The 15,378-nt window shown below is 37.2% G+C and overlaps 1 protein-coding gene across 1 annotated transcript in view; it reads left to right on the top strand.

Annotated features, from left to right (window-relative positions):
- Nucleotides 1–401: 401 nt before the first annotated feature.
- Nucleotides 402–15,378, top strand: part of LOC107728164 (Down syndrome cell adhesion molecule-like protein 1 homolog) — a 138,465-nt gene continuing 123,488 nt past the window's right edge. Inside the window, exons 1-2 of the mRNA XM_016538257.1 lie at nucleotides 402–651; nucleotides 14,514–14,834. Of these exons, the coding sequence (XP_016393743.1) occupies nucleotides 402–651; nucleotides 14,514–14,834 (571 nt within the window). The remainder of the gene's footprint in view (nucleotides 652–14,513; nucleotides 14,835–15,378) is intronic.

The raw sequence follows: 15,378 nt of genomic DNA, 5'->3' as shown, positions 1-15,378 counted from the left end.
GTTGAAAAGTGCCTAAAACCAGCAAATATAACTGTCTGGGAGAACAGACCAGGTTTAAACTGTTTTGCTCAGCAGCGTTGCATCAATACAAGATTTCTGGAGGTAAAAGGTAAGCCGTGGTCATCGCGAAAAGTGATCCGCCGTGCGTAAAAAGCAGCTATTTAGTTCCCAGGTGCGCTATGGTAACACTTAGTGCCACAGAACGCCCCGACTGTCTCCAGCCACGTGGACCGCTCACAACAACAACAACAACATGTTAAGTCCTGTCCTCCCTGATGCACTCAACCCACCCCCACCAACAAAACTCAGCACGCCGTCTTCGCCGCGTCTCTCTCTGGCCCCGCACCAAACACCTCTCCATCTCGCCGTACCGTTGGACTACCGAAGGAGGGGCAGCTTGGATGACGGTCCCGCGGAGGGGAGGGTACGAGAGGCGGGACCAAAGTCTTCCCCGCTTCTCGGCGCTGGCGAGTCCGGGACTAGGGCTGGAGAGATCGCCGGGGATCATCGTCACCACTCCTGCACGGAGCCTCGCCTGGCCGAATACTGCACAGTGCACACGTCGGGATTGCAAAACATTCCTGAGAAATATACCTGCTATTTATGGCATGTGGCTGGTAACTTTACTCCTGCTGTATTCTTTTCAAGAAGGTATGTAGTCCGTTTATTTTATGCTGTTTTTTTATATTTAAAATAATGATGAAATAAAACTACACTATTTATTACATTAAATTAAGTGGAAATTTCCGTGCGTAAAATCGCACTGTTCCAAGTTTATTTTATTGCGCGCTCGCATATCTGGATTTCAGGAAGTTTATTTCGCTCCAAAACTAATGCAACTTCCTTCAAAAAAAAAAAAATGTTTTAGTTGCTTAAAATGTGGAAAATTATTTTTTCTAGTCAGTGATTAATGACGAACAGGAGATTAGGAGGATGTAGGATCTGCATGTGCCCGTGCGCAAAGATGGGGGAGATAGCATGATTTGTATGCAAGATATGAATATGCTGTTGAGTTATGAATGTGTAGAACGGGATCAGATTTGGCATCGGTCGCGTGCATTTACCATACACTTTTGGCCTTCTGTAGTTTGTTTGGTGGGGAAAGTAGAGTTGGTCAGTGAGGTGGGAATTTGTTTGCGCTTGGTGTACTTTTTACTGGGCTCGAATAAGAATGTAAATTTCCTAGGATTTTAATATGTCTGTTATATGTTTATAGTAACATGCTGCTGTATGCCTTTAGGAGAAAGAATAATATGTATTTTGTAATAAAAGTGCATGTTTTTGTGGTAGAGGATGAATATATCTGCATAGACCCTGTGAAAAATATAATGGCATATGCAGCCTCATTTCCAATTAGCACTGGTGCAATTAGTGGTCCTCCATTTTCTATGCCAAAGATTCCTGGTTTGACTGTGCTGATGGTGGTTTTGATAAGGCACGTCTGAATTTGTATTAATGCCAAACAAAGATGTGGTTTATTGTAATCATAATTAAGGTTATTTATTTCCTCATTCTGTTAGTTTTACGCATCAATTTCTGTCATGATGTATCCTCAACAAATTTGTTTTTGACACCTCACAGCATATATACCACTCCTTCCCTCACCCTCCTGCCTGGGAGCTGTGCTTTCAGTTTTTGCTCATATTTTTTCCCCCCTAAAATTCACTTACAAAATATTTTTGGATGAAACCACTTTTCAAAGGTGTGCGCCTGTTTTGGAATGTTCTTTATCTGATATTGCTTTGTCAAGTATGGATTATTATTTACCCACAAACAGTTCAAATGTAAATGCTTTGCCTGGTTTTACAGTGCTCGAGTTTTGATGCTTTAGAATTGAGAAGGCATTTTTATTTTATGCATTTTAATTTACAATGTCATTTGTTCGGGGATGTAAGGTCAGAATTATTCTCTGTCTCTCTTCCAGTGTGTGTGTGGGCTTGTGAAAGAGAACTGTGGTGTGTATCAATGTGCTTGTGTATATTTGTGTGTGTTCTTGTATGGGGGAGGAAGGGTGCAGTAGGGCGTAAAGTGCGTAAAAACGTGATACGGAGGTCGCAAACAAACTTATTTTTTGCCATGTTTTCTTTTTATTTTCTAGTCTTGATATTTTATATTGTGTTTTCTGTCATTTTCACAATATATCTCGTATCATGTATCTTGAGATCTGATGACACGGTCGACAGGAGATGTAAAACGCACATCAATTATCATACATGCATATGCATTAGGACTGCGTATTTTTCCGAGAGGGCCGGGCCTCTATCTTTTCCACTTTCAAGGAATATAGAAACATTTCCCCTTAAAACCTTTTTTTACACATTTCCCGAAAAAATGTTATGTTGTCATAAGAACACATTTTAGGCGTTTTTGGATAGGGGTTACCAGTCATTTAAAATATATAATTATGCATTATCGTTACCCGGGCAAGTTGTAGCATATTACCACCTCCCGCCCCCACGCCTTCACACCTGAACCCAGGTCTGGGAAACCGGATCCAGGGTAAATTGCCTTCTCGACGGTCAGCTTGTCTTTTTATGGAAATGCAACTAAATGAAAATGAAAAAGGCACCGAGGGATGCTGCAGTATGTATTTATTTATTTTTTTATTTTTTGTGGAAATTTCCATTGTTATTTGCATGTGAGTTATAATTTGTTAAAAAATAATAACAATTAATCAATATAATAATAAATTTTTTGTGGAAATTTCCATTGTTATTTGCATGTGAGTTATAATTTTAATAACAATAATAACAATTAATCAATATAATAATAATAATAATAATAATAATAATAATTATTATTATTATTATTATTATTATTATTATTATTATTACTATTATTAAATATAATAGCAAATGGTATATCTATTATTTATTAAACTGATTAATAATGCCATAGTTTATTGAAGGGTTTTGTGTTGACTTTAGCAGACCCAATGGAATATACATTTTAAGAATTCACCCATGTTATTATCCAGATGTTGTGTGCACTTAGTGTGATTGATCTCAAGTCTGTTTAGAATATGAAACAAAAAGTTTTAACAAATATTTGTTTATCTTTACTAATTTTATTTATGACATACTTGCTTCACAGGATATTGAATAATGAATAAAGGGGCTGTAGGCATTGTGTGTTCGCGTGTGTGTATCTGTGTCTGTCCAATATTTATTTTAAGGATCAGCAGTCGTCAGGTCGTCACATTTGTGTGGTGGCTGCGATATTATCCGGTCTGATCCGAGTTTCGGAACATTTGCCTAAATTAAAATGTGATTGAAAGGAGCTTGCCACGTCCAACACATCAAACCCTTTTATAATGAGACATATTGTTATTATTATTATTATTATTATTATTATTATTATTAACTGGCATGTTTATGTCTAACATCAACCATAACAATGTTTGATCATTAAAAAAAAAAAAGCCCACTTTCATGCGTTTTCACCTCCAAACTGTTCGCAATGTCAAACCTGCTCTTCACATCAGGACACCTCCATCCCACAGGAGATCTGCCGCATCCCCCACTCCAAAAGTAAATCAGGTCATTGGCCATAAGGACTCCATTTATCTCTCTCTCTCTCTCTCTCTCTCTCTCTCTCTCTCTCTCCTCTGGATCTGTCAATCTCTCTGTTTCGTTATACTCGTCATATACACCTGTTTCTCTCTTCTTTCTGTGTAATTTTGTCGGGAGACACACTGCGTTCATTATAATACGATACTTTCTTCTATGAAAATAAAGAGTAAAGCCTTGTGTGACAGCAGCATGAGTCACAGTTATAAACACGTTACTCTCATAAACTGTAGTAATATGTACTTGAACTTTTCGTCTACTTGAGAATGAGATGGTTTAGACTGAACAGGATTGTCCCGTCAGTGTTTTTTTCAGTGAGTTGATTGTTTTTAAACCCCAAATTGTTCCTAGCGAAATCATTTCACTCATTAAATAGGCTAGTCCAATATAACATTTTTTTTTCTTTTTTTTTTAAAAAAACATACAAAAAAGTTTTACAAAGTATGTGTTTTATTCCTGTGACCGGCGGGACACATTAAAATTGCTTCGGTGGTCAAGGAAGTTTCAACAAATTAGACTAGAAGTCACGATTTAATATTTTATAGGGAATATTGTAGAGGGAAAGACATTATAATCAACGATTATCAGTACATATATAATTTTAATTTGTTTGTTTTTAATAATGGACTCTCAGAATATTAAACGTAGGCCTAATAAATATATTAGCTGTATGTGTATTATGGCATGTTTTACATGTTTCATTTTATGGAATTAAACAGCTCTGGTATTGTGACTGTTTACACCAGACGTGTAAAATACCCATATACAATCTAGACAGTCTGAACTCTGTGTAAAATACATCAGCAGCTCTTTCAGACCCTTCAAACTCAGAAGAAAATTGGCGTCACAAATGTAACCGTTGAGATTTACTGGGTTAAGCGCCGTGCTATTTTTTTCCCCTCCACCTAAAATCACACCCCGCCGTTCCACCTGCCATTCCAGTTGAAGTGCGGTCAAAATAAGAATCTACGTGTCACTCTCGCGTTCCGCTTCGACAGGTGACCGCTGTTCTCCTTTCAGAGCTCGTGTGCCGGTGAGTTTGCCTCCGCAGCACCTGCCGCACGCGACGCGCTTGGGCCACTTGTCCATCTAAATCGGACTCTGTGCGCAAGGCAACAGATCTAGAGAGTCAGAATAATGTAACATCCAGTGTCAGAGTATATATATATATATATATAATTATACTTTAATAAGCATAAAAGTTTGCTACAATTAGTGCACTACGTAGTCGCTCAGGAACCGAAGTAGCCTGAGGAGGTAACCATAGCAACAGCACGCTGCTCTAGCGCTTTCCTTTGCGAACAAATGTGCACTGGAAAACAACACAACTGTCAATATCATTTTATTATAGATTTGAATATCACAAACATAATCACTCTCACACAAAAAATAAATAAATAAATAAATAAATAATAATAATAATAAATAAAATAAATTAATAAAATAAATACTGATTTGTTTAAAACGTCCCTAATAGGAAAGGCATAAATAGTTAGTCTAACTACTGATTCTCTATAATTGTATGGGAAAGACTAGCCTAGCGTCAACATTCAGGTAAACGTCTTTTCTGTGTCCAATGGGCCTAATGTGATGGTGTGTTGCAGCACTCAGGTGTTTGTGTGTGTGTGTGTGTGTGTGTGCCCAAAACTTTGATATGGTATGATATGTTGATATATGTTAATTTACAAATTAAAGTAGTTTAATATTGTATGTAGATTCAAATGGATTTATATAAAATATACAAGAAACTGCTGATTTGAATGAGATTACATAATTTTTAACAACTATTAACATGGTAACATATCAGATTATAAATGGTCTGAATTACAAATTGCAAGTGATTTTTTAAATTTATTTTTTTAAATAAAATTGTTATTATTTATTATTATTAACTGGTACTTAATTACCTCGTGTTACAACCCTCACCATTTTCCCCATTGTATTTAGTAAATCGTGTGTAGTCATGTTTATCTCTGATAGTTACGTTCTTCAAGAAAGTTTAGTAAATTCCTCTGTGGTTTCATATTTGTCAGTTTAGTTTCAAAACAATTGCTCTAATAACAGGAACCACAGAAGTTCAGATTCATGCAGCTCCTGTTGCAGATTATGATATACCTGCATCTCACTTAGAGGTAAAGAGTGGCGAGGGGTGTCCCCAGAAGAGGGACCGTTTACAAAGTATTTAAACTACAGTTTATAAACTACCTGAAACACAGGAGATTTGTTAAAATTCACATTTTATTGACTCTTTTAAAAATGCATTGAGAAAACTGACACTCAACCTCCAAAATCATCCTTTGATGTCTGAGCTACTTCTGCAAATGCTGATTTGTTTTTTCCTTTTTTCCCTGACGCTGCAGTAATGTGCAAATAAGGGGGTAGAGAACCCTCACCCGTTTCAAAATCCAACCCCTAATGCATTTCAAACCATGTTTATCAACCTCACTCACTTACATGACCATATATTTGATTCATTATGTAAAGTGAACAAGATAGATGTATGCAAAATGCTAATTATATAACCAAACGGATAGATATATACCTATTCTACTCTCCCACTTTTCTCTCACTCTCTTCTTAAAGAGATTGCCATACAATTGTCGGTGGTTACATGTGACTGGTTTCCAATCCACTCGAGCTCACTCACGCAAAGCACTGAACAATCACAGGGACAACAGTGGCATGCAAGATTTACTCTAATATACCAGAACAAATGTAATCTAAACACAAGTGTACATGTGTCCTCCTCAGCCTAGCTATGAAGAAATGTCCGACGCACACACACATACACACACTATATTTTTTATTCCTTATTTTACTTGTTCTATTTTTTTTTTTTTTTTTTTTTTCTGTGTTTTCATGCATAGTATCAACAAATATGTTCACTTAAATTTATTTTCATTGACCACGTTGCTTAGGGTGACCGTACGTCCTCTTTTTACCTGGACATGTCCTGGCCGTGATTACTAAATCGCCTAAAGTGTCCAGGTTTTGGCGTTGTTTTCCTATTGACATGCTGTCTACAGTCTTTATACATATACATTATATGTACACATTTGCATTGCTTTTACTGTTCTTGCAAATTCTACCTTTTCATACACCAAGATTGGCCCATTATGTACAATGCCTGCACACTATTGGTCACTATTGGTCATCAGTAACTGTTTTTCAGTCATCACCTTCAGCATGTGTGAAAACAATAGGATTTTTTTTTCTCTTTCATAGCAACATGTATATAGCTAATATTTTCGAAAACATTATCGTCTTAAAACTGTTTTTGCTCATTATTTCTTTTAGTTTTTTTTCTTCCTTCTAGTTCTAAAATTTTGTTTAATTTTGTGGCCATTTAAAATTGGCTGTGTATTTGGACATTTTTTCATAAGCAACATATATTTGCTAATATTTCGTTATATTATATTAGGTTTTACCAGTGACTTTATTTATTGGCTCTTAAAAGTGTGAAATCGGCAGCTCAGGATAGAACAGTTTGGGATTGTGCATGTTTTTATGCCAATCAGTGTAATGATGTAATTTTCTGCAGCTTTCAGGTAAGGTCACATTAGCAAAAATTAGGTGAAATTTTGCACGGGGAATTTTCCATAGTCAGTAGTGTAGCGATGAATGAAACAGCTCACAAACTTTAAAACTAAGCAGCTTTCTGTTAGTTGGTGTAAATTTGTGTGACCAACTTAAATGAAATCTGCATGGGGAACTTTTTTGCACTCACACGAAACTCACTGTTGCATTGATTCTTATTGAAATGAATTTTGCAGACAAAATTTCACCGAGCAATGGTAAATGTGACCACACCTTTAGGGTAGTTAATCACATTTACAGTGGAGGTTATTGGCTCAGAAAGTTTTATGCTCCTATGAACAGAGGTCCTGTGTTAGCACAGAACTGAGAATGGGAACACTTTCCTATCAGCATCGCAATAGTGACACATGTTGGTATGGAGGACAAACTGCAGCTGTCCTGCTCTCAAGCTTTTCCTTTTCCCCCTCCTTACCTCAGACTCCCCCTCGCCACCATCACCCAGACAGTGGGGGCGATATCCCCAGGCTGTCCCTCTTAGATCCACAACCCCTTACCCAGAAACCCACTGTGAGATTATAGATATTGCAATCTTTATTATGGGGGTTTATGCTTTAGGCTATAATCTGTAAAGGCAAAAAGGGGTGGGGGGCAGGGGGACTAACCAGTTGACCTGTTTTTCATCCCATTTCAATACGACCATGACCATATTTTCCATTGTTGCTGTGTTTTCTTCAGATCTACTGTGAACTGATGTGTTGTCATGCTGGCTTTCCGCTATTGTCTATATTTGCTTTTCGCTACGAGCAGGGCGGCGTTTGCTGTTGTTTGTCTAATAATAAGAGAGAGATGTTTTTTTTATATATATCTTTGAAACGAGCCATTACAGATTAACGGATGTTTGTTTATGCTTAGTTTTAAGTTGCATTTCCGTGGAGAGGAGATTGGCGCTGTCTATAGTGCTGAAATATGTTTAGGGACCATTCAGTCACTGTCCATGGTCCTGAAAAGGGATCTCGGAATTATATTTGACACAGCTCAGAGACCAGGATAGAGTGCACTCTGCTCTTGTCCCAAATAGCACTTAAGGCTGACGGCAGCCAGGGACTGTTCCATTTTGAGCATGTCAGGAATCTTTGCTGTTTAACTCTAATGCTGGATCCCAGAGGTTATTTAGACAAAAGCCTGGGTTAAACATTTGCTTCAAATCCTAGACTTGTCATTGCAACTATGGCACTACATTGAGAGCTGACCTCGCATGCACAGCAAAGCTCAGTCTAGTCCAGCGGTTCTCAACTGGGGTGGGGTCCTGGCCCAGTAGCGGGCCTCAGTAAACTTTCAAGGGGCTAAATAACTCAAATTACTTAAAAATAAATACATTAAATGACTTTTAATTAAGATACATTTATAAAACAATTGTTTAATTTATTAAAATAATTAAACGTGTTATAAATTGTTCTAAAATAATTTAAGAATTGAAATGCTACAGTGCAAATTCACTGCTCTTGCACTGAATCATTTATTTGTTTATTTGATTGCAGAATACAACCAAGCAAAATTGACAACATTTTAATTTGTCCTCTCAAAACCTGACATCATTTAGTTCACAATTGGATCTAAGACATTTGCATTTCTACTCCTAAAAGATATTTACACTTGCTGTGTTTCCATTAAACAGTTACAAACAGTGTGACAGCTATATTTATTTAGTTTTCTCTCTTATAAATAGGAACAATGTATTAATGTTAACTACAAATAATTCTTAAACATTCTGACATTATCACATAATCACATCATTTTAATTATTTAAATGTATTAACTGCCCTAATATTTGTTATTAAAAATGTTGCAGAAGAAATGGAAACTTCACAATTATGTAGGCAGTCTTTTAAACAATAACCTTGACTGTAGGGGACTTTGGAGTAACAAAGGTAGAGAAATGCCAGTCCAGATCTTGTTCTAATGTAATTCAGGCTTTCATGCAAAGTGTGAACAATGAAAATTATTTTATTTCATTCGCTTGCAACCTGTGACTCCTGATGGCACATCCATTCACTTCAGCCCCCCATCTAACCTACCACTCTGCACACTCTAGACCTGGTCCTGTCTGGACCCTTGCCCCCTGGCACGCACCCACCTCCATAATCTACCCTCCCCACAGGGCAGAGTGAGAGGGGAAGCGATAGAGGCCCTCCACCGTGCTGCGATTATCAGGCCGGGAAGGCTCTGTGTGTGTTAAATGTGAAAGGAGATTATATGGATTTAACTCTCTGCGTCTGGCGTACAAATTCCAATCACATAACATATCCCTTCATGTTCTATGGGAATATAAAAAGAGAGGGAGAGAGAGTGATGGATGGATGGAGAGAGAAAGAATACAAACCCCCACCTTACCAGTAAAAGCTTTAGCTCTAATCTCAGCCTTTCAATTTTCTAGCATCACTGTTTTCTTGTTTTTCATTATATGTTTTACATGTATTTATGTTTTACATTTTGCATGATTTTTTCCCACTAAAATAAATATTATTATTGTCCTTTGTAAGCCTTTAAATTGAGTAGCCTATAACTGTCAAAAGTAAGAATAACATTATTAGTATCATTAAATTAATAGAATATCATCATGTACACACATCCTGTGTCTTTCAAAACCCATTTAAACTACTGTTTTGCATGGCGCACAAAAGAAGGTATTGTATAGAATGTCCAAGCTGCTTTTTTCCTTACAATGAAAGTGAATGGGGACTTTCATTGCTTTAAAACAAGCAGCATTTTCATTTTTAGCTGAACTGTTCCTTTAATATTCAATGTTATTGGGTATAAATTCCAATTCATATTTATGTTTATACATTGTGATGCTGTCCGATCAGTATATAGAAGTTTATAGGTACCCCACTGACTTTAATGCCATGGTAGCATGTCACCATTATTCTTTCGAACACAATGAGAATCACAAGAATGGGGGTTAATCCAGGCATTGTTGACATAAACCAGGTGGGGGGCATTAATTAAATGTAATTGCCTTAGAAGAAAATGATCTTGCTTTGGGCTTGTGTCTCCCTTGGCTCGGAGCCAGAGCTGAGCTAAGCAATTCTCTGAATACAAAAAAGACACAGAGTCATCACACCCAAACCATGTAATCCGTAATAGAGCCTGCAGATAATAGAGATGCCAGAATGGTAAATCGCTAAAACGCTGCCTTTGAAGGACATCATTAGCTATGCTGCTAAATTAGCACGTGTATTAATTTACGCAAACCACCACTTTTTTTTTCCCTTTTCTCACAGTAGTCTGGATTTGGTAATACACCAAGAGGGAATGATTGTCTGATCCACATTAGCTGTCAGAGAGGTTTGTAGATACATAGCGGGGGTTCTATGACCTATTTATTCTCCTATCAGATGGCAGCATTCAGCACGGCTCACACCGCACACATATTAGATTAGTGATATTCTTTAATGCCTGCCCTACAACTGTGCAGTTATCGAGAGATTTATAAGCATCTGCCAAGAACATACATATAAAAAGATGTGAATGGCGAGTAAAGATCCACTCTTGCTGTGGACAAAGTTGGCTTTTATTTGGAAGCCTTGCTGATTCCTGCATCTGGCTTTGCTCATTTACTTCTTTGTTTGCGTTTGTGGAAATTGCAGCATTTTCTGTTTTACAAGGAGTCATCTTAACATTCTATATACCTTAGTCAGGGTAGTGACATATAAAATTTTTGACATGAATGAAAACGAGACTAGAAGTTAGAACGAGACGAGGGGCTAGAAGTACACTGCATTAAATGGATTGTACTGTTGTTTACAACATATAGATTGCTCAGCTGACGAAAGAGAGAAAAAAAAAAAAAAAACTTGTGAGGACTTTTATACAGTGTGTGCCATTGCAAACACTGCAAGTCTGTCCTTCACAGCCTTATTTACCTCCGCATTAAATTTAGTATGGCGTCTAACCTGACTAAGATGCTTAAGAATCTTGGGTATTCTTCCCAAAAGCATCCGTAGCCAACTATGGTTGCAAGTTCCATTGTTAGCAACATAGTTCAATGATTTGGTGTTTTCTGAAACCATAGTTCCAATTAACATTCGCAAACATTATCAAATAATTGTCTGGTTGGAACTACAGCTCTCGACCTGTGGTATAGATTTATTCTACATCTTTAAGTTTATCAAAAGAATGTCAACACAGTTTTTCAAGAGTGCGAATGTGCTAATGACAGAACTTGCAACCATAGTTGGCTAAAAATACAGCCAAGAAATGCAACCTCTAGAGGGCACAGCCTTCGAAATGATACAGCTATTATTTAATTCTCGCACCGACTAATTAGCATAAGTTATTACTCTACCACCTGTTTGACGCAAACTGTAACAAATATTATGAACCAACGTGGTTCGTACAACAGATGTGTGACAAAGTTCAAATATCAAAAGTTCGAACCAACTTGTTCCAAACAACGAACGTGCGACAAAGTAACTGTGGCTTTGTGAAACAGTTATGGCCAGTGTTGGGGGTAACGCATTACAAGTTGACAGAACTTGCAACCATAGTTGGCTAAAAATACAGCCAAGAAATGCAACCTCTAGAGGGCACAGCCTTCGAAATGATACAGCTATTATTTAATTCTCGCACCGACTAATTAGCATAAGTTATTACTCTACCACCTGTTTGACGCAAACTGTAACAAATATTATGAACCAACGTGGTTCGTACAACAGATGTGTGACAAAGTTCAAATATTAAAAGTTCGAACCAACTTGTTCCAAACAACGAACGTGCGACAAAGTAACTGTGGCTTTGGGAAACAGTTATGGCCAGTGTTGGGGGTAACGCATTACAAGTAACGCGAGTTACATAATCAGATTACTTTTTTTCAAGTAACTAGTAAAGTAACGCATTACTTTTTAATTTACAAGAGAATATCTGAGTTACTTTTTCAAATAAGTAACGCAAGTTACTTTTTTTTTCAATTTATTGATTGACAGCTCTCCTGTCCCCATGTTGAGAGAAATCAGATGTTACTGTAGTTCTAAAATAAATATGAATATGCATTAATTCATCTCTCACAAAAAAAAAAAACACAGATTCAGTATTCCCCAAAATGAATAAAAATAATGCAACTCAGAATATGACGCAAACCTGCAATAATTAAATGTTAAACAACACAAATATCCAGCAATGTCTTTGCTTCTGACCTTCGATGATCCAGTTCAGCCGTACTAATAAGCAAAAATTACTCGTGTCTTTTTTTATTGCTGATGTGTGTTGAAATGTCTTCTTCTGCATTCTACTGTACGGATGTAAATTTACTTTCCCTTCAGCCTGAGGCATATTCATTTCACTTTTGGTGTGAAAAGGCTTTTATATTTGCCAAAAAAAAACTTTTTTATTTTAAAAACAAACAAACAAGCCCTGTCCAGTTTTAAAAAATAACGCAGAAGTAACGTTACGCATTACTTTCCATAAAAGGTAACTAAGTAACGTAATTAGTTACTTTTTTATGGAGTAACGCAATATTGTAATGCATTATTTTTCAAAGTAACTTTCCCCAACACTGGTTATGACTAGCTACAGTAGTTAATTTCTCCAATGATGTATCATACTGTGATAGTTAAGTATCAGTCATGATGTCAGTTGTAATGTCAACATTAAATATGTTGAACCAATGTGGTTCAAATGACGGACTTGTGGCAAAATACAAATATGTTGAACCAACTTTTTCCAAATGATGGACATGCGACAAAGTAACTGCAACTTTGGGAAACAGTTATGACTAACTAGAGTAGTTAATTTATCCTATGATGCATCAACCTGTGGTAGTTAAGTATCAGTAGTAATGCCAGTTATGACATCAACATTAAATATGTTGCAATAAAGTAAAATTATGTTGAACCAACTTTTTCGAATGATAGACATGTAACAAAATAACTGTTTCTTAAATAACAAAATAACTGTTACAGTAGTTAATTTCTCCAACAATGCATCATACTATGGTAGTTAAGCATCAGTCGTGACATCAGCCATGACATCAACATCAAATATGTCGAACCAACTTGTTCCGAACGATGGACATGCAACAAAGTAACTACGACTTTGGGAAACAGTTGTGACTAGCTATAGTAGGCAAGGCAAGGCAAGTTTATTTATAGCACATTTCGTACACAATGGTAATTCAAAGTGCTTTACATAAAAGAAAGTAAAATAATCATAAAAAATAATCACAAAAATAAAACAAGGAATTTAAAATGATTTAGAAAATGATTATACATAAAATACAGTGCAATCATTTTGGGTTGCATAAAATACAGTGCAATACATAAAATACAGTGCAATCAGTTCGGACATCGCACAGTGCTCATTCAATAAATGCACAGCTAAACAGATGAGTTTTGAGTCTAGATTTAAATGTGACTAATGTTTTAGCACATCTGATCTCTTCTAGAAGCTGATTCCAACTGCGGGTGGCATAATAACTAAACGCGGACTCCCGTTGTTTTGTGTGAACCCTTGGTATTTCTAACTGACTCGATCCTAATGATCTGAGTGGTCTGTTAGGTTTATATTCAGTGAACATATCTGCTATGTATTTAGGTCCTAGGCCATTGAGTGATTTATAAACTAGTAAAAGTACTTTAAAATCAATCCTAAATGTAACTGGAAGCCAGTGTAAGGACCTGAGGACTGGTGTGATATGCTCAGATTTTCTTGTTCTAGTCAGAATCCTGGCAGCAGCGTTCTGTATGAGCTGCAGCTGTCTAATGGTCTTCTTGGGAAGGCCGGTGAGGAGACCATTACAATAGTCTACCCTGCTGGTGATAAAGGCATGAACAAGTCTTGACTGGAAACAAAACATCTAATTCTTGCAATGTTTTTTTTTAAAACATTGGAGTAGTTAAATTCACCAACGATTCATCATAATTAAGTATCAGTTGTGAGTCTTGTGACATCATCAAATATGTCGAACCAACTTGTTCAGAACGCCGAATGTGTGACAAAGTAAGTGCAACTTTGGGAAACTATTGTGACTAGCTACAGTAGTGACAAGCTGACCTTAGCTTTTCCATGCAGATTGTGCACTTGGAAAATGACAGACAGATAATAAGATAAAAGACAATTTGGGGTTACATCATCTTCGCAAACAAGTGATTGATTTCTAAATTTGAATTGAGTTGTGCTGACCCAGTGGGAATGTCTCTGGGATAATCAAATCAGTGCATGGCGTGCACTTTACCAGATGTGAATGTGAGGTGGAAGTTTGCCAGAATGACACTCAGTGCTTCTTTTATGATTTCAAAGTACAGTAACCCAAAGGAACAAGTATGCATTGGCCCCTTTACCTGTCCAGGTGTGTTATTTGAAGAATAAAACTCTTTGGTCACTTCGCGACTGACCATGTTGTCTCTCTTCCAGTGCACAGCGAGGATGTGGTCTCAACGCGGCTGTACTTTGTGAATGCTTCCCTGCAGAGAGTGACCTTCTCCAGCTCAGTGGGGGTGTCCCTGCCCTGTCCTGCGGGTGGCGCCCCCCATGCCGTCCTCCGCTGGTACCTGGCCACCGGCGACGACATCTACGACGTGCCACACATCCGCCATGTTCACGCCAATGGCACGCTGCAGCTCTACCCCTTCTCCCCCTCTGCCTTCAACAGCTTCATTCATGATAATGACTACTTCTGCACTGCCGAGAACCAGGCCGGCAAGATCCGCAGCCCTAGCATCCGTGTCAAAGCAGGTGAGACCTGATTCCATCCATCTATCTATCTGTCTGTCTATCCATCTATTTACTGTATTTATATGGTGGTAAAGTGCAGTGAGTAAAGGTCAGGGTTGGCAACCACTTGCTGTTGCTGGTTGCTGGTTTTAGTCTCACAAGGAACAGCCCATGACAGTGCTGGTCTTTTTGGTATGACATATGATTATACATCATTCATGAGCCAGTCTCGATTTCCCAAGGAAAAAAAAAAGGTGAAGCCACATCGTGATTTTATTCATTATATTCTGATGTTCCTTACAGTTTGATAGTGCAAAAAGAGGAATACTCCACATGACGTCATATGGATTTATTTCATTTCTGATTTTACATTTTCTTCAAAATCATTCTTAACACTTACTGTATATCTGTGATAAGTCTTATATCTCTCTTACATTTTGCCTTGTATTACATTGCAGATCCTTATAAATTTTTAATTGGCCCTTAAAGGGGTCATATGATGATGCTAAAAAGAACATTATTTTGTGTATTTGGTGTAATGAAATGTGTTTATGCGGTTTAAAGT

This window comes from Sinocyclocheilus rhinocerous, unplaced genomic scaffold (assembly GCF_001515625.1).
Source record: "Sinocyclocheilus rhinocerous isolate Xijiao unplaced genomic scaffold, SAMN03320098_v1.1 scaffold2834, whole genome shotgun sequence".
Taxonomy (NCBI): Eukaryota; Metazoa; Chordata; class Actinopteri; order Cypriniformes; family Cyprinidae; genus Sinocyclocheilus; species Sinocyclocheilus rhinocerous.
This window is presented reverse-complemented; position numbering and strand designations above follow the sequence as displayed.